The sequence below is a fragment of the Thamnophis elegans genome, chromosome 2 (assembly GCF_009769535.1).
Source record: "Thamnophis elegans isolate rThaEle1 chromosome 2, rThaEle1.pri, whole genome shotgun sequence".
In the NCBI taxonomy this organism is placed as follows: Eukaryota; Metazoa; Chordata; class Lepidosauria; order Squamata; family Colubridae; genus Thamnophis; species Thamnophis elegans.
Genome location: NC_045542.1, coordinates 170,673,215 through 170,694,700, shown reverse-complemented (window position 1 = coordinate 170,694,700; position 21,486 = coordinate 170,673,215). Strand labels below are relative to the sequence as shown.

Here is a 21,486-nt window from a genome sequence, read left to right as displayed (position 1 = left end):
TCTGAGCAAAGATGGCCGCAAGAGCGGGGTTTACCAGTATGGCTACGATGGGGAGGACTTCATCAGCTTGGATCAGAAGACCCTCACCTGGACGGCAGTTGACGTCCGTGCTCAGGTGACCAAGAGGAGGTGGGAAGCAGAGCCTTTCATCGCCCAGAGCCGGAATAACTTTTTGGAGCAGGAATGTATCCAGCTGCTTCAGAAGTGCATGATGTATGGAAATGAATCCTTGCTGAGGAAAGGTGAGGAAGGAAGGAGGCAACCAAGGGTGGGTGATGTTGCAGGAGAACACTGGATCTATAGCGCAAGGCCTTCATGCTACAAAAGTACCGTATTTTTCATATATAAGATGCACTGGAATTTATTTATTTATTTATTTATTAATTTATTTATTTGTCTTGTATGCCGCCCACTCCGGGAGGACTCCGGGCGGCTCACAAAAGACAAGGAAAAGGGGGGAAACGAGACAAAGACAACATATTAAAAACAAAACCAACATTCACAATTTCCCTGGAGGTAGATGCTTCTCAGCTCCCCCCAGCCTGCTGGAACAGCCAGGACTTGGTGGCTTTGCGGAAGGCCGGGAGGGTAGTAAGGGTCCGAATCTCAACAGGAAGCTCGTTCCAGAGGGCCGGAGCTGCAACAGAGAAGGCTCTCCCCCGGGGAGTCGCCAGCCGACATTGGCTGGCAGATGGAATCCGGAGGAGACCTAACCTGTGCGATCTAATTGGTCTGAGAGAGGTAATTGGCAGGAGGCGGTCTCTCAGGTACCCAGGTCCGATGCCATGTAGGGCTTTATAGGTAGCGACCAGCACCTTGAAGCGGATTCGGAGACTAATAGGTAGCCAGTGCAGCTCACGGAGGATAGGTGTAACGTGGGTGTACCTTGGTGCACCCACAATCGCTCGCGCGGCTGCATTCTGGACTAATTGGAGTCTTCGAACACTCTTCAAGGGCAGCCCCATGTAGAGGAATATAAGACACACCGAGATTTTGAAGAGGCAAATTTAAAAAAAAGTTTTTGCATTCTGCAGACTTCCCCCAAAACAGCCTGTTTTTCAAGAAAATGGGCCCATTTTTTGTCAAAAAAGGGCATGCATAGCCTTTAGGAGGCTTATAGAGGGCTCCTGGGGGCTGTGGGGCAAAACCGGCCCATTTTTCGCTCATTTTTGCCCTCCCCACCACCCAGGAGCACTCTGGAAGCTTCATAAACTTGGCTGTTCTGGCAGGCCTGGGGCTGTTGACCTCACTGTTGAGGTCCAGCCCCGATTAGAATGTATGTATGAGGGTGTTGCTGTTTTTAAACTGTTTCTTTTCTCGTGATGTGTTTTTTTTTCTTATTTTTTGTAAGCCGCCCGGAGTCCTTCGGGATTGGGCGGCATATAAATATATTTAATAAAAATAAAATAAAAAATAAAGGCTATGCACAGCCATTTTGGTGAAGGGGCGGGGTTTCGGGAGGTCTAAAATGCTGTATTCAGTGTATAAGATGCACCCAGATTTTCACCCTCTGTTTTGAGGGGGAAAGGTGTGTCTTATACTACGAAAAATACGGTATCTAATAAAATTAAATTAACAGTAACAGATTTGGAAGGGAACTTGGAGGTAATCTAGTCCAACCCCTGCTCACCAAGGAGACCTATATTAGGGATTTGAATTGCCGAACTGCCGACCTTTCTGATTGACAAGCTCATCAAAAGTACACCTATAGACTGAGTGAACCAGGCTCAATAGCAGTAACTGTGAAAGGGATCTTGGAGTCTTAGTGGACAACCAACTAAATATGAGCCAAAAGTGTGCAATGACAGCCAAAAAAGCCCATGCAATCCTAAATTGCATTAAAAGAAGGGATGCAGCAGTTTACAGAGTCAGCCTCTTGCCCCCAACAATCTGGGTCCTCACTTTACCCACCTCAGAAAGATGGAAGGCTGAGTCCACCTTGAGCCTGATGAAATTTGAACTGCCAAATTGCAAACAGCCAGCAGTCAGCAGAAGTAGCCTGCCATACTGCACTCTAACCACTGCATCACCCTGGCTCATTCAACCCATCAACCCATGGAACAGAAGTTGCCTTTGGAAATTCTGGGAGCTTCATCACTGGAAGCTTTCAAGAAGGGACTGGACTGCCATTTGTCAGCAATGGTCTCCTGCTTGGGCAGGGGGTTGGAAGGGATGATGTACAAGATCCTTTCCAACTCTGTTAATCTGTTAAGTGGAGTCTTAACAATTTCCAGTATTGTGTTCTTTATAGAGGCTCCAGTGGTGAAGGTAACTCGCAGTGTCCAGTACAATGGTATGGAGACCCTCGTCTGCCGAATCTATGGCTTATATCCCAAAGAGATAGATGCCACCTGGAAAAAGGATGGAGAGGTCTGGGAGCAGGACACCTTCCGTGGTGGTGTTCTTCCGAACTCAGATGGGACCTACCATGCCTGGCTGAGCATCGAGGTTGACCCAAAAGAGAGGGACCGCTATCGGTGTCATGTGGACCACGTTGGACTGCTGGAGCCTCTGAACTTGGCCTGGGTGGAGCCTGGTGAGAGAAAGGGGGAGGGGGGGAACCAGATGAACATGAGCAAAGGTATCCCTGAAGCCTCATATAGTTGTGATCATACAACCTAATGAACCAGGTGATGGAGTAAACGCTCATTTACTGGGTTCCCCCAATGCATTGACCATAAACTTGATCAAAGATTGGATTCACTCAACATGACAGTCCCTAAAGAGACCTAACCTAAGTTTAGATGAACCCTTGAACTAGTCCAGTGTGTTTGGCAACTCAATTGTTGTTGTTAGTTGCGAAGCTGTGTCCGACCCATTGCAACCCCACGGACAACATTTCTCCAGGACTTCCTGTCCTCTACCATCCCCTGAAGTCCATTTAAACTCATACCTACTGCTTCGGTGACTCCATCCAGCCACCTCATTCTCTGTTGATCCCTTCTTCTTTTGCCTTCAATTGTTCCCAGCATGAGGCTCTTCTCCAGGGAGTCCTTCCTTCTCATTAGGGGGCCAAAGTACTTGAGTTTCATCTTCAGGATCTGGCCTCCTAAAGAGCAGTCAGGGTTGATCTCCTCTAGGACTGACTGGTTGGATCGCCTTGCAGTCCAAGGGACTCGCAGGAGTCTTCTCCAGCACCATAGTGTGTGGAAATCTGAGCCGGTGGGTAAATTAAGGCCTTCTGAAAGAGGAGAAAATGTTAAGGGTGGTTGTGTAAAGTTTGCCTCCTATGGGATGCCAGAAGAAAGAAGGCGTGTGAATGTGTAGGGGCGAAGAGGTTATGGCATGGAAAAATCAGGTATATTTTTTATTGCGTGTCAAAATCCTATAGTTGGAAATCTCCCTTGAGCTCATCCAGTCCACCTTGCTCAGTGCAAGCATCCAAGTTAAAGCATCTCAGAAAAATGGCTATTTCACTCCTCCTCCAACAAATCAATTATCACCCTGAATCAGAGGTTCTGTCCCAGTTATTAGGAATATTTTAGAACAGGGGTCCTCAATTCCTAGGCTGCAGTCCAATACCAGGCTGTGGCTTGTTCGGAACTGAGCACAGAAGTAATTGTTGTGTGCTGCCAGCAGCCAGCAGATCTGGCAGCAGATTAGGACACTGAGGAGGTTGGGCAGGAACATGGGCCAGTCCTGGAGTCTGGGGAAGGTTCTGATGAGGGCTCTGTGTTGGAGGCAGAGAGGGGATCAGAGCCATATGCCAGCTATCAGCTGCCTTCAGAGTCAGACATCAGTGAGGCAGACAAACAGCTGGAGCCTGTTCCCAGTATGTGCATGTATAGGGTTGCCAGAAGAAGGGAACAGCTAAAGAGCAGGGGTTGACTTGGGAGTAAGACCAGACGATGAACGGCCCCTTCCAGAGGAAATAAAAGAGGAGCGAAAGGGGAGTGGAGTTTGCAGGAGACAATTAGTTCGCAAATTAGTTAGTGACTCTCAGAGACTCCCTGCCAAGTTCTGCAGATATCGGCCTGTCAGCTCTCTAAGTCAAGCTGTGACTGTAAATCCCCCTTTGAAAGACTTTTCTAGCTGTGAATGAGCAGAATTCACTGTAAATTAATAAAAGGGGTTTTTGCCGGGTCAAGGAGTTTGCTTCATGCTCTTGCTAAAATAAACCCTTCCCGAAAATATTGCCACACAGAAGCAGCTATGAGGTGACCAGGCTTGCTGCCTCCTGCACCTCAAAAATAATAAGATCTCCCTGGGGAGGAGGAGCCAACATTGCAACAACACAACATGGGTCTCGACAGTCCGAGACCGCCATTGACACTTTTGCCACTGGACGGTCCAGCAGGACCTGAACTGTCCCGGAGAGATGGTGATCAGGAAGACAAAGCCTTGCTGGTCTCAGGGACACCACAAAGTCCCTGATTGACCCGAGGGAAGCTCTTCAAGCCGGAGGCAAACAGGCAGCCCCCAGGCTGACGAAGTTGGAGATGGCTCCGGAAGGAAGGAAGTGAGGTTTTTTTTTACTCTGAGAAAGATTGCCCAAAGAAACTTTTTTTAAAAAGATAAATTACTCTTTTAAGTAAAAGAATAAAGCGGCGAATTTCATTCTTATTGGACTGCCGTGGAAAGTTTTTGTTCTTGGGAGGCCTCAGTCAGAACAGTAGTGGGTGAGCACAGATGTATGCACAGCTTGGGAAAGTAGCGGGCACATATGCCCACCACTTGTATAAATGGAGCTGCATGCCCATGTTCACCTGCCACTCATGTAGAACTACCCCTCTCCCACCACTACCCCCACTGATCCACAAAGCGAGAAAGTTTGGGACCAACTGTTTTAAAGCACCAGGGCGTAGTTATCTATCGTCTTCGCTGCCCTTTAGCTAAGACAGGGAAATTAGAGGGAAGAAAAAGCTCAAGGACGCCTCTAGTCATTTTATCCTTTTTCTAACACAGCATTGGTGCCCGACATGGGGCTCGTGGCCGGAGTCGTTGGGGTTGTGGTGGCCACAATCTTCATTGCCGTTGGAGTGACTGTCTACGTCAGTAAGTATCTCTTGGGTGGGCACAAGGTGCGTCGTTCACAAAATACGTGGGAGATGCTGTCAACCTCCACACCCCCAAACTTGGTATTTCCCCCAAGCTTCCTGATCCGGCTCCCTCTGAACATGGCCTCCAAACATCCTGAAGATCCTGGAGATGTGGTCTACATAAATACCCTAAAGCAGTGTTTCTCAACCTGCTCAATTTGAAGATATGTGGATTTCAACTTCAATTCTGGGAGTTGAAGTCCGCACATCTTCAAATTGACCAGGTTGAGAAACGCTGCTCCACGCTATAATGTTGAGGTTGGTTTGCTTTTGGAGATCTGGTCTACACCATATCCTATGTTATATCCTAAGGTTGTGTTTGTCAACCTTGGCAGTTTGAAGATTGATAAACTTTAATTCTAGAATCCCCTAGTCAACCTCAGTGCCCCTGAACCTGGTGTTTCCCACAAGCTTCCTTGAACACAACCTCCAAATCTCCTGAAAATCTTGGAGACGGGCAGGGGTGGGTTCCTGCCAGTTCTAACCTCTTCTATAGAAGAGGTTTCATAAATCTACAATGCCGTTTAGAACTGGTTCCAGCTTCTCCCCCTGCCCGTCCAAACATCATCAAGATGAAGAGCGAGAAAAGGAATTCTGGGAGTTGAAGTTCACAAGTCTTAAAGCTGTCAAATTTGAACACCCCTGTTTTTTTTCCCTAAAGGGTTAGTAGTGCAAGGGTCTTGTAACTTGACAGCTTTAAGACTTGAGTGCTTCAATGCCAGATTTTCTGAGCCAACATTTTGGTTGCTAAGCAAGAGCTTTGTTAAGTGAGTTTCATCACATTTTACAATTTGGCCATGCCCACCCAGTCACATGGCTGGCAAGCCACTCCCACTCAGTCACATGGCTGGCAAGCCACTCCCACCCAGTCACATGGCTGGCAAGCCACTCCCACAAAGCAGGCCACACCTACAGAAGAGGTTCTAAAACATTTTGAAACCCACCACTGAGAACGGGTCCATATGATACCCTCAGCTAATATCACTCTATATAAAGCCTTAGTAAGACCACACCTAGAATACTGCATGCAGTGTTGGTCACTGGAAGTTGTGGGAGCTTCATCACTGGAAGCTTTCAAGAAAAGGCTGGACTGCCCTCTGTCCGAAATGGTGTAAGGTCTCCTGCTTGGGCAGGGATTGGACTAGATGACCTACAAGGTCCCTTCCAACTCTGTTAATCGAATCTGAAACCTTGGCATTTGAAGGTGCATGGCCATCTGGCTGGGGAATTCTGGGAGTTGAAGTCCATGCGCCTTTAAGTCACCAAGGCTCCAAAACACTGCCTGAAGCAATAATATTTAGGCTGATTTGCTTTTGAGGATGTTGACTGAATCCTTGGTTTGGGATCTGGAAACTCCTCTGCCTAACTGGTAGCAGCACTGAGCTGAACTTGGCAGACTCCAAAAAAGAAGCCAGAGCTGGGCTACTTTCGTGCTGGGATGGGAGACCACTAAGAAATCCAGGGGCTATAAGCTGAACTCGGGAAGTCCAAGAATTAATCAACATTGATCTTGCTTAGCTTCTTTAAACCTGCCAAACTTATTTAATGACATGTTCACACCCCTTTTGGGAGGGGGGGGGACATTCCCATCTTCCAGGATGATTTTCCGACTTCCCAGTCCAGGACTAGTAAGTTTCCGATTCTGCAGGAATGAAGTTCTGAAGCTCTGAATTTCTACCAAAGGCCGAGGGGAAAATAAGGGACCTCTAAGTGAGAACATTGTTTTTGACTTCTTGATTCTGTTTTGCAGAAAAATGTGGCAGAAACACGTACAGATCAGCGTCGGGTGAGTGGCCTTGAAATGTAATTTTGGTACAGGTTGCCTTAGAGCTGGAGCCCAAATGAAAATGTGGAAGATTTACAGTTTCCCTGCAATGAGAAACACAGGTAGTCCTTGACTTATGACAACAATTGAGCCCAAATTTTATGTTGCTAAGTGTTAGATTTGCTAAGTGCCCCATTTTTACGTTTCTTGCCACAGTTCTTAAGTGAAATCACTGCAGTTGTTAGTATGATTAAGCTTAAATTTTCTGTTGCTAAGCAAGGCAGTTGTTAAGTGAGTTTTGCCCCATTTTATCCCTTTTCTTAGCCCTGTTGTTAAGTGAATCACTGCAGTTGTTAAGTTAGTAACAAGGTTGTTAAGTGAATCTGGTTTTCCCATTGACTTTACTTGTTAGAAGATCGCAAAAGAGAATCATATGACTCTAGGACACACAATCGTCATAAATGTGTGTTCTGACCCCGCTCTCCGTACACCAAGGCACTCCAAGACAAGAATACTGCTAGACTATTTATTCACAGTAAATTAACACACTGACAAGACCTTGGCAGCAATCCAGACTTCCAAGATAAGAAATATACACAAGAGCTTCTCCAGCATTGGTAATGAAGTTGAATCCTGCAAACAGTCTCCTCCCAAAGTCTTTCCTTATATACTCTCTTGAGAGGAGCCTAATTACAACCACCTGGGTCCAATTATGTTCTGTATCTGCGTAGTTGTTCTCTGCGTCTATCTGCCCGCCGTTGACCAACTCCCTTGTCTCCTCCCCACTGCTCCAAGGCCTGACGTCATGGGCACACTCCCTTTGGCTTTCACCGCTGCTCCATGCCTCATGTGCCTCCTGGTGGCCAACCAGCCTCTCTGATCCCTGCTCGGAGTCGGAACCCTGTCCAGGGTCCTCCACATCTTTCAGAGCCGACTCATAGGGCCCCTCGCTGTTGGAGTCTGTTTGCAGCTCCAGCAGTTCCTGCTGGGCCACAACAATGTGAGTCAGTTGTCAAGAATCCAAATGCAAATTGTGTGATGTTGGGGATTCTGCAATGGTCATAAGTGTGAAAAATGGTCATAATAATCTATCCCTATGTACACTGAGAGCTTCTGCACTGGAGACAAATTCCTTGTGTGTCTAATCACACTTGGCCAATAAAGAATTCTAATTCTAATAAGTCATTGTTTTCAGTGCCGTTGTAACTTTGAATGGTCATTAAATGAAACATAAGTCAAGGACCACCTGTATAGGATCCTGTTACATACAGGTAGTCTTCAACCTACAACCCTTCATTTAGTGACCATTAGAAGTTACGACAGCATCGGAAAATATGACTTGTGACTATTTTTCACATTTAAAACTGTTGTAGCATCTCCATGTCCATATGATCAAAATTTGGACATTATCTTGTATTTATGACGGTTGCCTTGTCCTTGGGTCATGTGATCCTCTTTTGTGACCTTCTGACAAGCAAAGACAATGGGGAAGCCAGATTCACTTAACAACTATGTTACTAACTTAACAACTGCAGCGATTCCCTTAATAACTGTGCTAAGAAAAGTTGTAAAATGGGGCAAAACTCACTTAACAACTATCTTGCTTAGCAACAGAAATTCGGGGCTTAATCGTGGTTGTAAGTCGAGGATTAGCTGTAGAAGTAAGTTTGTATATATCCATATATTTACTGAATGATTAGTTAGAATTTCTAAACTGCACAGTATTCAAATCTCTCTGGGCAGTTCGCAATAAAACACACAAACAAAAATTGAGTAAAACATATAGAGGCTGTAGCAAAAGTTGCGGCCATCAGCCAACCACAATATATTTTATTAATTTTTTGTCAGCCTTGATCCAGAAACAAAGCTCTAGACATTAGAGTAATGGCAATAAATGAAACTAATTGTTAGCTGGGCATAATAAATTGGTCATTGTTTTTTTTTTAAAATGATGTCCATCACGTTCATGCCAAACAGAATTTGGAAAAGCCCTATTCTGGATCAGGAGTCTCCAAACTTGGCAACTTGTGGACTTCAACTCCCAGAATTCCCCAGACTTGAAGTTGAGAGTTGAAGTGAGAGTTGAAGTCCATAAGTCTTAAATGTTGGCAAATTTGGAAATCCCTATTCTATATAGCAAGAGCACTTAGGCTAACGTACCGCTTTCACAGTGTTTTACAGCCCCCTCTAACAGAACTGCCAAACTACTGGCAGCCGGCAATCTAGGAGAAGTAGCCTGCAGTACTGCATTCTAGCCACTGCGCCACCGTGACTCTTAAGTTAGCAATAGCAATAGCAATAGCAGTTAGACTTATATACTGCTTCATAGGGCTTTCAGCCCTCTCTAAGCGGTTTACAGAGTCAGCATATTGCCCCCAACAACAATCCGGGTCTTCATTTTACCCACCTCGGAAGGATGGAAGGCTGAGTCAACCCTGAGCTGGTGAGATTTGAACAGCCAAACTGCCGAACTAGCAGTCAGCAGAAGTAACCTGCAGTACTGCACTCTAACCACTGTGCCACCTCGGCTCTTAGTTGTATGATCATTGATGGGAGATGACAGATAGCAAGAGGAAACTCTTTTTTATGTTTTTAAAAAAGTGTACACATGGGGAGATGCCCAGGAGTTTGTATTTCGTGTATGCAAACTATTGTTTGACTAAAAGGGACCTGCTATTTTCCTCCACATCTTGCTTTTTCTCATCTCTTTGTTACAGCCAGCACCCCGGATTTTGAAAGTCCTCCAGTGGTGAGTAGGGGATGCAGGTCTGTAGGTTCACATCTCTTTCATCAGGGGCAGAAAAAAAATATCCCCAGCTCTGCAAGAAAAAAGATCTATTTATTTATCTATAAAATTTATATAGGGGCCCATCTCACTGAAAAAGACCCTGGGTTGTATTTATATTCTTTTCTTTGTTCAAAATGGCCATTTCTGGTAGCTCCATCAACTTTTGTAGCCATTCATCCAAGGAGGGGGGGAATCAAAATGCCCTTCCATTTTTCTACATAAAGTAATCTTGCTGCCATCAAGATCACAGTTTCAATTTTTTTTCAAAGTCTTTTTCCATTAAGCCCAAAAGAAAAAATTTCTGGTGAATTAGAGTGAGAATAGAGTTGGAAGGGACCTTGTAGGTCATCTAGTCCAACCCCGCTGCTCAAGCTGGATATCCTGTACTATTGCTGACAAATGGCTGTTCAGCCTCCTCTTGAAAGCCTCCAGTAATTTTATCTTTCTATTCACTTTAAGAATTTTCTGCATTAGGATGTGAATCCTAGATTCTTGTTATTATTTAGGTGGATTGCATCATGCCATTTTTCTTCATTGTTTGAATTCTTTCCTTTTCCCTCCAGAATTGAATTGTATATGGCTTAGAATCACCTGTACTTAAAGCAACCCATAAGTCTAGGTAAAAGATAGGTGGACAAAGGATTGACTGATTCAACAAACTCTGGGAATTTACTAGTCTACTAGCTGCAAGGACTGTAAGATGAGCTGACACCAGACATACACTGTTTTCCCCTCTTCTTCATGAAGCCCGCTTGGCAGATAAAACCAGAGCAAAGGAGAGCTCCACACAGGACTTGGAGTTGAATCACTTGGTGCTCCTGAAGGAGTGGTGCAGTGGCCTAGAGATGGAGCTCTCGCCTCACAATCAGGAGACTGTGAGTTTGATTGTAGATAGAGACTGATATTTCTCTCTTTGGGCACAATCGGTATATATAAAAGGCACTCCCTCATTATGAAGTCTCCAGAACCGTAAAGCCTACAAACTTGAAATTTGGCACGTACGTTCCTCTTGGCTTCTATGTGCCCGCTAAGAAAGGATTTTTTGAAACGACCATCAGGTCGTTAGTATTTCTTATAGTATTAATTAACATGCTCTGATGCTAAGGAGTTCTACTCCTCCTCCCCACCTGAAAAGAACTCTGTTCCAACTGCCAGTTGCCTTATATCAACACGGTCTGATGCTAAGGTATTAGATATTCTACTCCCCCTCCCCACGTGAAAAGAAGTCTGACATTCCATTACCTCAGTTCAAACTGGCAGATGTTCCACTCCTTCACTCAGGAGCGGTCTGGGACTCCTTACAGTACTAAACGTTGGTACCTCATCAAAATGCCTATTCCTTCCACCTATGGAACTGTTTCTGGACTCAAGGCAGTGGGAGCGACATTCTCTTATGTGTTTCAATCACCAACCACCACTGAGCCAACGTATTGTGAACCGAATTCCTCCTGCATAGCCCGATCACATGCTTTCGTCATGAAGCACAGGGTGTCAGCATTCCAAATATCATGCAGAATTAAATCAGAGTCCAAGGCAGAGCTATCCTTAAAGTTCCAATTTAATAAGACAGACATGTTAGCATGAACTGTGGAATCCCAAATCTAAAAGCTTCCTGGGATTCCACCCAGTTGAAAGTTCATGAACTTATCCCCGCACCCACAAATCCATCACATGGTCCAATCTTCTTCGGCCACACTGGCATTTCCACCCAGCTGATTCAGGTCAGGTGCAGAGGTGCGGAGACAAAAGATGACCTTGAGCTTCTAGAAAGGAATGACAACAACACATTCCACAATTCTACTCCTTTCTATTCCCCCTCCCAATTACTACACTAATAAAACAGCATAATGAAATAAAGAGTGTGGCAGGCCAAAGATCCTAAAAAGGAATATGACTGCAGGCCTGGCACAGGGATCCAGCAAGTGAGAATATACCCGCTGCAAAATTCCACATTGGTGACAGGAAGGGCATCTTGCTAGTAAACACTCAGCTCCATTCACTCCATCCCGTAAGGGATTATGGTGTCTTTAAACAACGAAGAACAACAACTTGCTGCTCCTGAAGGATCTGCATCAAAAAATGCTAGTATTGTTTTAGCCATCAGGAAGAGTTCAAGCTGTTTACACTGTCTTTTTTAATCAAAGGAAGGCTTTATAAATTGATGCAATTTCTTTTTATATAACTTCTTTCATTAAAGAAATGTTTGATAGGATTGAAATAACACATAGAATTTCCAATAAAACACTTCATGCAGCTTCTCTTGCTGCATTTCTAAAACAGTTACATCAAAAGCTATTCCCAATCATTTCTAAGTAAACCTGGGAAAAAGTCATGGCTACATTAATATATCAAATCATCTTGCGAAAAGAACATTCTTGGACTTCGGGCATTTTGTAGGGTCTTAAAAACATGTTTGGGTCACTGAATTGACCTGGATGGTATCAAAGCCTTTGCAATGGCTGTTCTTCAAAATATATTGTGATTATTACAATTAAAGGGAGGAGGCAAAAATGAGCAAAAAAAAGCCTGTTTCTCGCAAAAACAGGCCCATTTTTTGTTCAAAAAAGAGGCATGAATAGCCTTTAGGAGGCTTGCTCCTGGGGCCTGGGGGGGTGGGGGAGGCAAAAAGAATAAAACGGCCCATTTTTCGTTCATTTTGGCCCTCCCCATCCCCCAGGAGCACTCTGGAAGCCTCCTAAAGGCTATGCACAGCCATTTTTGCAAAGGGGGAAGGGATTCGGGAGGCAAAAAAAATGCTTTATTCAGTGTATAAGACGCACCCAGATTTTCAGCCTCTTTTGAGGGAAAAAGGTATATACTCCGAAAAATACAGTACTCCCTAACTTTTTTTTTTTAATGGTCGTGTGATAATTGCCAGTACAAGTCCTTGCCATTGTTCTTGGCAGGATTTCAGAAGTGGTTTCCTGGGATTACCTGCTTCCTAGGGCTGAGAGCAAAGGACTGGCTCACAGTCACCTAGCTGGCTTTGTGGCAAAGGTGGAATTCAAATTCGGAGCCTCCCAGTTCCTAGCTTGGGCCTTCAACACTATTTCACATTAGTTCCCTGAACTTAGGACCACAATTGCACCCAAAATCTCTGTTATTTTTTGGGAGTGTAAGATGCACCTTTTTCCCCTCAAAAAAGAGGCTGAAAATCTGGATGCATCTTATACACTGAATACAGCATTTTTGGCCTCCTGAAACCCTGCCCCTTCACCAAAATGGCCACGCAGAGCCTGTAGAAGGCTTTCAGAGAGCTCCTGGGGGCTGGGGAGGGCAGAAATAAGCAAAAAATGGGCCATTTTTTCTTCTTTTTGCCTCCTCCTGTCCCCAGAAACACTACAAGCCTCCTAAAGGCTATTCATGCCCCTTTTTTGGACAAAAAATGGGTCTGTTTTTGTGAGAAACTAGCTTTTTTTGGGCTCAATTTTGCCCCCCCCCAGACCCCAGGAGTACTCTATATAAGCCTTCTATGCATGCAGGGTTTTTTGACAGAACACAGGCCCGTTTTTGTAAAAAATCAGGCCATTTTTATGCTCGTTTTTTGGGGGGCCCACCCCCAGGAGCACTCTGCAAGCTCCCTAAAGGCTATTCATGCCTTTGTTGGAAAAAAAATGGGCCCATGTTCACGAAAAATGGGTGATTTGTGGGAGGTTTGCAGAGTGCAAAAACTTTTTTTTTTTTTTTTAAATTGCCTATTCAAAACCTTGGTGCGTCTTATGCTCTGAAAAATATGATAAGTTAGTTTTGCCCCATTTTATGACCTTTCTTGCCTCTTTTGTTAAGTGAATCACGGCAGTTGATAAGTTAGGAAACCGGTGGTAGGTGAGCCTGGCTTCCCTCTTGACTATGCTTGACAGAAGGTCACCAAAGGGGATCGCGTGAACTTTGGACTTTGCAACTGTCATTATACGAACCAGTTGCCAAGCATCTGAATTTTGATCACGAAACTATGGGTCTTGTGTGAAAAATGATCCTATGTCCCTCCCCCCCACACTGCCGTTGTAACTTTGAACGGTCACTAAACAAATTGTTGTAAGTCAAGGACCACTTGAACTAACCAAACCAGTAATAAAAACAGAACACCGAACTTTTAAAATGAATAATAAGGGTGGGAGAGGAATGGTCCCACTCTAGGCAGAATGCTGTTTTGATCCTGGGTTAAACCAATAGTCGAAAGTTATTATTCTCTGAAGCATTAACTAAATTGCAGCTAACATGCTGCATTCAGATTAATCGGTTCGGGTCCTATAATCTGAATTCATGCTGTGAATCAGTACACTGAATAGCCAAGTGGACTGGTTTATCACACATATACACACACATAGCAAATTTAGCAGGCAAATGAATGAGGACACTGGGATTTTAATCAAATTAGTTAAACGTGTCACAGAATGTAAGAGTGGAGGGGATTTAGAGGGGAGTGGAGGGGATTTAGAGGGGAGTGGAGGGGATTTAGCCCACACCACTCCCTGATATTTGTACAAATATCACTACTATGTTTGGTCTGCAGTCATCAAGGTCAACGCACCCCCTAATCTGATGCTCCTCAGATAAATTGGGATTAGAGTTCCTAACCAGCATCATTCTAGGATTGGGTAAATTGACCGAATCTATTATTTATATATTTTTGTATTTTTATGTTGTTTTAAATTAGCTACTCTTTTTTTTTTACAGTATTCTGTTTTAAAGGCTTGTATGCTTGTATAAAGTTGTTCGTAAATCTAATAAATGTCTGACTTGTTTTTACATCATTGGCATCAGCACTCATTGACAAAGAAATTGTCTTTCATGGATTTTGGGGGCCTGTTGAACCTTCCTTTGCCAGCAGGTGGCACTCTTAAATCAAATTTCAATCTTATTCTTCTTGATACAATTTTACTATAATACTCCAACATTTAAATGTGGTATCCAACGCCAACTCCCATCCAATTTAAAAATCCAATCTTCTGTACTTCTAGCAATTTTTTTTGTTTTCTTCCTTTAATTCTTTTGTCTTCCATTTCAAAGTTCTAAAATTTTACTCAAAGTAGCTAGATCGCTGCCACATGAAAAATAATTAGGAGTCTCTCTTTCCTGAATATTCTTTTGGGGTTACAATTCAAAAGGATTCTCCTCACCCAGTTCCGAACACTGTTTCCCATATGCACGCCAGAACTCGTCTTGGATGTCAAGCTGTCTCCGGCTTCGTGACAACTATCTTAGGTTGTCTTTTCTCTCAACATGGCCTAGAGCAGAGATGGTGAACCTTTTTTGGCTAGTGTGCCATAAGGGGGGGAGCGCAGGGGGGTTGTGCGCGGGTGTGCCACACCCATAATGCAATGCACGCCCCCAGCGCACATACACACATGACAGCAGCTCCCCTCACCATTTTTACATGCTTTTTTCACCCTCCCCAGGCTCCAGAGGTTTTATAGGGGCTTAATAGAGGTCTTCATCCTAATGGTATGCCAATGTACGTCCAATTTCTGCTACTGGTGTGGGTGTACCGATGCGAACCAGTAGGAACTCACTACTGCCTTGTGGAGGGTCCTGGCTGAACTCTCAGGAAGGTTGTGCAATGCACACCAGTTCAGTCAACACAGAAAGACTCACAGGTGGCTGTCAGTGGGTGTGTTGCACTTACATAGGTAGAGAATCCAAAGTCCCATGATCATGATGGAAAAAACAGCCACAATTCCCAAAGGACTCCACCATGTTGTAGCTAAAGAAGGAGAAACATGGTTCTGATCAGACAGTTCCCTGAAGGGAGATGCAGAAACAAATGGAAGCATTTCCCAACCTGTATGGGCCTGCAGGAAGTGCCCCCACCTGAAGGAAACCCTTCCCTTCCAAGGCTGAAGAGAGTGGAGCAAATGGCCTTGAAGCACAAAAGGAAAAGCCACAAGCAATCATATACTGTATATCACATCATTTCATACACCATCATGCATTATTTCTTCATATCTTTGCTGTTAAGTTACCACTTCCAACTATTTAGATATCACTACATTTCCTGCTCTCCATCTGAAAACATGAGGTGGTGCAGAAGAAAATCACCCTCTCCCCATTTTCAAATATTGATGTAACATTTATTTCTACACAGACATTATTTCTACACATCAAAACCTCTCAGTCCCTCACCTGTTTCCTCCTGGAAACTCAACACCGGGAGCTCCTGCAAGCCCTCATGCTCCAGGTGACACTGAAAACAGTTCCTTTCCTTGGGGTCGATCTCAACACTGAGTCAGACATAATAGGTCCCATCTCAGTTGGGGGCCACGTTCCTATGGAGGGTTTCGTTCTTCCAGACATCTCTGTCCCTCTTCCAGGTGGCAGTGAGCCTCTTGCCTTCGCCTTCTACCTCTCCGCAACGAGGTAGAAAGCGAAGGCAGGAGGCTCACTGCCACTGTTTCTCTTGAGGCTACCCACTTGAGGCTCGCATTGACAAATCCATGGCGGTACTGCAGCGATCCTAAACTCCCACCTAGAGCACGCGTGCCACAGAATCCAAATGCAGGAAGCAGGGTCTGTTTCCTCGCGCATCTCTCTCAAAGAAAACCTTCCTTGTTCTACCTCTCCTGGCTGCAATATCAGCTATCTTTGAGTCTCCCGCTGGCCAAGTGACATCACATGATATTGGATAATTCATTGGGATTTTCAAAGTCATTGAGAAAATTTTTGCTTTTAAGCTAATTAAACTTCCTATCTGTCAGTTTATCTGTGCAATTTTGTTGGATATTTTTAACAATACATTAAAATGAAGTATACAGGGCGGGGCATAACCTTTTCCTAGGGGGTCACAGCAACACTTGTAATAACAACACAAATAATTCATACACCATTCGAAAGCCCATCAAAAACTGAGTTTATTGACACGATTTAATAGTCAGTATGACCACCATTAGCCCTTCGAACAGCATTCAAACGAGGTGGATAAGAACACAACAAATCTTCAAACAGTTCCGTTCGATTTTCCAGATTTTTCAACACAGTTTCCAAATTCATTCTCAAAGTTTCAACCGAATATCGATTTTGACCTTGCTCCTGAATCATCAGAGCTTCCACTTCATCCTTAATTATGGCCCCAATGTTCTCTGCCGGATTGAGATCTGGCGAATTGAGATCTGGCTCCAGCATCGCGAGCCTCTCGAAAGGCAATGCATTTTATTCTGTCAATGATCCTTTGTTCTTCCGAATCGAATTTTCCAGCCATTCTTAAAGCAAATTTAACATTTAATAGCTCATTCAATTCAGTTTTTTATGGGCTTTAAAATGAGGTGTCGCGGAAGTTGTAAACTGCTGTCGATCTTGCTGTGACCCCCTAGGAAAAGGTTATGCCCCGCCCTGTATCAAGTGAAATTCATTAAAATGAAGTATATCAACATGTACTATTTTAATATTACCAGTATTAAGTGCCATTTATATATTCATTTCAAAGCTCTTTTTTATTTAATCCGAAATGAATTTGAAAAGATAATTGTAGTGAGTTTGCTTTTGAACAAATATTTCTAAATTTATTCGTTTACAATTATATTTGTTTTAAAATTTTATTAGTTTGATTTGATATAACACTGATTTCGTTGTTGTCTTGGGTAACATCTGTGGAAAAAATCCAGGTGCTCAGGCATGAAAATGTACCGCTCAAACACTATTCTTTTCCGCCCACACTGAAAGAAAATTAGCGGGAACATTGGTTAGGGGGCATTGAAGATTATTTTTGCTTTGCTATGTGATGGGGGACTCTTTTCTGCCAATAGTTTAAAAGGTGGCTTGATTGCTTAGGATGTAAACATATGGGGAGGGGGAGCCTTCAGAAACCTGCTCAATGGAGCCCCACTTAAGAACTTTGCTCCTTTCCTGTCTCTCACTGAAGAGGGAGGGGGGCTGCGGGGTATCTGCCTCAGAAAAAAACTTTTATTCTGCTCTGCAACAGGAGGGAGTGGGGTGCATATTAAAAGCGAGAGAAACGTTAGCGCCTTAAAACCACTAGCCAGGATGTTAGAAACAAGAACATCTCGCTTATAAGAAAACACCCAAAACCCAGATAGGTTTTGGGTGTAAAAGAAAACTCAGATAGGGTGAAAAAACAAGTGACGTGAAATCCAAATAACCAATCAATATTATCTGCTATGCAAAGGGTTTAACATGACCTAATTTGCAGGCAGATATGTGTGAATGCAGGCAGACACGCTTGGATCCACCACTCTCTGAGGGACAAATCAAAGGGGAGGCCTCCAGGTCATGTAAATTGGGAGTTGAGAAGAGAGTGAATGGTTCCTAAGAATTATATCCGGCCAGGGGACAGGTACCTTGGCTGTGCGTTCATCCGGGGGCAGCCGCCCTTAAGTCCTTGCGATCTTGTCTGAGCTGTGACTGGGAAACTTAAATAGCAAGGGCTCCTGGAGTGGACACACGTGCCATCCTGGCTCAGAGGAAGTGTGTCTGAATGACTATAAGCTGCCCACTTTTGGCCCTGAGAGAAGTCCCTGGATAGAGTGGGGCTCAAAGGTCGAAGCCCAGAAAAACCAAGGTGTGGACAATTTCATCGTGGAGAAAGAGATTGAAAACAAAAGCCAGGCTTCCTCAAGATATGTGGCAGAAGTTAACCATCCAGAGAATGAGGTGAGACACATGGGGGATTGCCCCCAAGGGTTGTGTTTAGTCCTGGGGGAACAGAATACAACACTCTTAGGAAACCCCCTGAGATATAGTCAGTTACCAGGATGGGTAACAAGTTTACAGGAGGCAAAGAACAAAGGGATGAGATCCCAGTTAACAAATCTAAAACTGGAACAAAAGAAAAAAGAAAAAAGAGGGGGGGGGGAGGAGAGTCTCAATGGAACGTTTTGTTCCTGTGTTGTTTTAACTTGCGTGTTTGTCAATGTATTTAAGTGTTTTTTTTAAAGAGAGAGAGTTTGTGACATCAGTGCCCTCCACCTGTGTATCTTTGACATGAAGTGGTTGACACTGAAGGGGTAGGAGACCCAGGGAGATAAAAGGTGGAATCAGATATCGGTCAGGAAGAAAAAAACGGTCCCATTAGGTGGGGCCAGGATGAAGGAAACCAAAAGGGTTCTTGAAGGGACAGATCAACTGGACCACAAACCCGGTCCAAAGGAGCAGTTGAGACAGGACTCCAATTGCCCCTAAGGGAAATTGTATTGCCAGGAGCTGAGGGGGAGCTATGTAAGATGTGGGTATATGCTCAATGACTGATTTATATAATTGGAACAATCAAACTCCTAATTATGAGAGAATCCAGATCAGATGCATGTCCTTTTTGCGTCCATTTTCCGAACTCACCAGCCTACATGGGCAGCCATACAGAGTCTGATGGAAATTTTATTAACCCCAGAGGAAAGAAGGATGGTGAAGGGATGCATGGATAAGGCTTTGCAGAAGGATCATACAACGGATCCGGACTGGACATGTTTACTGGAGGAACCAGATTGGGAACCTCAGTCCATTCGGCTGCAAAACTATCGGACTTAGTTTATTAGGACTCAAACAGGGTGTCCCAAAAGTTAAGAACTTCGGGAAGGTCTATCAAATTCAACAGAAACAGGATGAAAATCCATGGGAAATCCTCGAACGCATTTATCAAGCCTTTAGGAAATATACCAATTAGATCCCGAGGCTGAAGAAAATCAGAGAATGGTCAATATGACCTTCATTGGTCACTCTGCAGATGACATTAGGGCAAAATTATAGAAGAGAGAGGGGGGCCCAGGAAAGGTGATCTCTGAACCTGTGGAGTTTTACATGCTCATGGACTCTTTGGAAAGAAAGTGCTCACTGATTTTGTCACTCGACACATGCTGGAAAAAGGCACATATGCCGTTGTTAATCAGGTTGCTGCAGCCTGTCTCTGTTGTGCACAAAACAACGCAAAGACAGGATGGAAACTTCCTTTGGGAGTCCTTCTACAGGGCTCATACACAAGTGCTGTGTGGCAAATAGATTTCCCCAAATTTCCCTGGAAACTGGGATTTAGAGATCTCTTGGTTATGTGTGTAGTTTTTCTGGGTGGGTTGAGGCTTTTCCATGCCATACAAAGAAGGCTACAGAAGTAGCCCGTATCCAAACTTTGTCAGGAAGCCCACCTGCACTGGCCGCAGATAGCCGTGACCTGGGGTGAAAAACAAGGGACGTGAAATCCAAATAACCATTCAATATTATCTGTTTTCACCCGTTTTGCAAAATGCGTGCAAATTCGAAAGGAAATGCCAAATGTTGAGGGAAGGCAGACTTTTCCTTCTGGGAAAGGAGCTTAGAGGTTGAGAGACCCCAGGACACATTCATCCCTTCCTTTATGCTTCCTCCCCTCTGGGTCTCAAGTCCCTCCAGGCACTTACCCTGAAAGGCGGTTTGAAGCACTGCTGCTGGAACCATTTTCTTTCTGTATATAACTTCCGCGTTTAGACGTCAAAAATCTTCGACGGAAATGTCATCATATATGCTTGACTAGCTATTGCGTTCTATTTATCACATGGTCCAATCATCTTCTTCCACGTTGTTTTTTTTTAATTAATTTTTTTTTAATTTTTAATTTAAAACAAGTACAACATCTTTCTTTACATGCTATAGAAAGTGTGTCAGTTGGTCACAAATAAACTTTCGTACATCTCCTCCACAGTCAACAAACATGACTCATGTTAACTCGATCATTTTAACTCAAATATTCATACATATCACCATCATCATATATCTATTTTCATTTGACTGTAATTATTATTTAAAAATATTAATAAAAATAATAATCTTAAACAATACATGCCCACACCAGTGGGAAAAGAAAAAAAAAAAGACAAAAAGAACAAAAGACAAGGCAGGGAAGAAAAAACAAAACAAAAAACAAAAACAAAAACGAAAACAAAAAAGAACACAGGTATACATTATATATAAAAAAAGTATATCAGCTGTTTACAACATGTTTTGGTGCATCTCTTCCATTAATTCATATTAATTCAAATATCTTAACTCAAATGTTTACCATATTAACATCATTATACCTCCACTTTTAATTGACTACAGTTATTTAAACATCCTTCATCCTTAACTATGCCAAAGAATTAATCCATAACACCTGCTGACATTTCATTTACTTGTTTGTAAAATCATCTATTAACATCAAATCCTCATATCCTATTTTAGCTGAACATCCATAATATTTAATACCAAAAAGTCCATCTTCCATGCAGTATAGTTTATTATCATTCTCCCTTCTTTATGTAGTTATATCATATATCATAACATTTTCCCCATATTAATTAACATTTAACTGTATATATTTTATTTTATTTTTTAATAGTGATATTGTGATTAATAACCTTTGTATATAATCCAAAAATATTTCCAACCTTCCTTTCTCATATCCAATTATTATTTATCATATCAGCTCCACATTATATACATTACTATCAATATCAATTATTATTCAGCTATATCTATTACAAATAAGAGTAATTAGATTTAGCTAGTTTTCAATTGTATTCTTCAATCTATCAGCCTATGTCTCTCCAATAGCAAAACTTCCTTAGTCCTATTGCCATTCTTAAAACAAGTTCCCCAAACGTTTTTATAAGCAAGTCCAAACAGAAATATCTTCGCACCTTTTTGCTTAAGGTGCCTCTGGTGTAATAACGTTGTCCTTGGCTTGTTCCACTCAATTTGTCTTTGATTTTCAAGGGTGGTATCGAAAATTCTGCAAATAATGTTTCATAAAGTATAGATTCTTTAATGCTTCTCATTCCTCCTGCGATCTGTCTTTTGAGATAAATCTTCTGTATGGCAGCCCCTCTTTCAAGCGTTGCATCTCTTTCTCTTTCTGCCTCCGAAGTAGACCAGACGCCCGACGTGTCAGCAAGTTGAGAGACTTCCTTTCTGACATTCTTCATTTGAATTTCAGGAGC

The 21,486-nt window shown here is 43.2% G+C and overlaps 1 protein-coding gene across 3 annotated transcripts in view; it reads left to right on the top strand.

Moving 5' to 3' along the window:
• Positions 1–11,154, top strand: part of LOC116503384 (major histocompatibility complex class I-related gene protein-like) — a 17,200-nt gene extending 6,046 nt beyond the window's left edge. For 2 of the 3 annotated variants that reach the window (XM_032209767.1, XM_032209766.1), the window contains exons 4-8: positions 1–242; positions 2,252–2,536; positions 4,906–4,995; positions 6,790–6,825; positions 9,522–11,154. The exon at positions 1–242 is cut by the window's left edge and continues 34 nt beyond it. In XM_032209767.1, coding sequence (XP_032065658.1) covers positions 1–242; positions 2,252–2,536; positions 4,906–4,995; positions 6,790–6,825; positions 9,522–9,814 — 946 coding nt within the window. In that variant the 3' untranslated portion in view covers positions 9,815–11,154. The remainder of the gene's footprint in view (positions 243–2,251; positions 2,537–4,905; positions 4,996–6,789; positions 6,826–9,521) is intronic. The other variant, XM_032209768.1, reaches the window with a different exon arrangement.
• Positions 11,155–21,486: the final 10,332 nt, after the last annotated feature.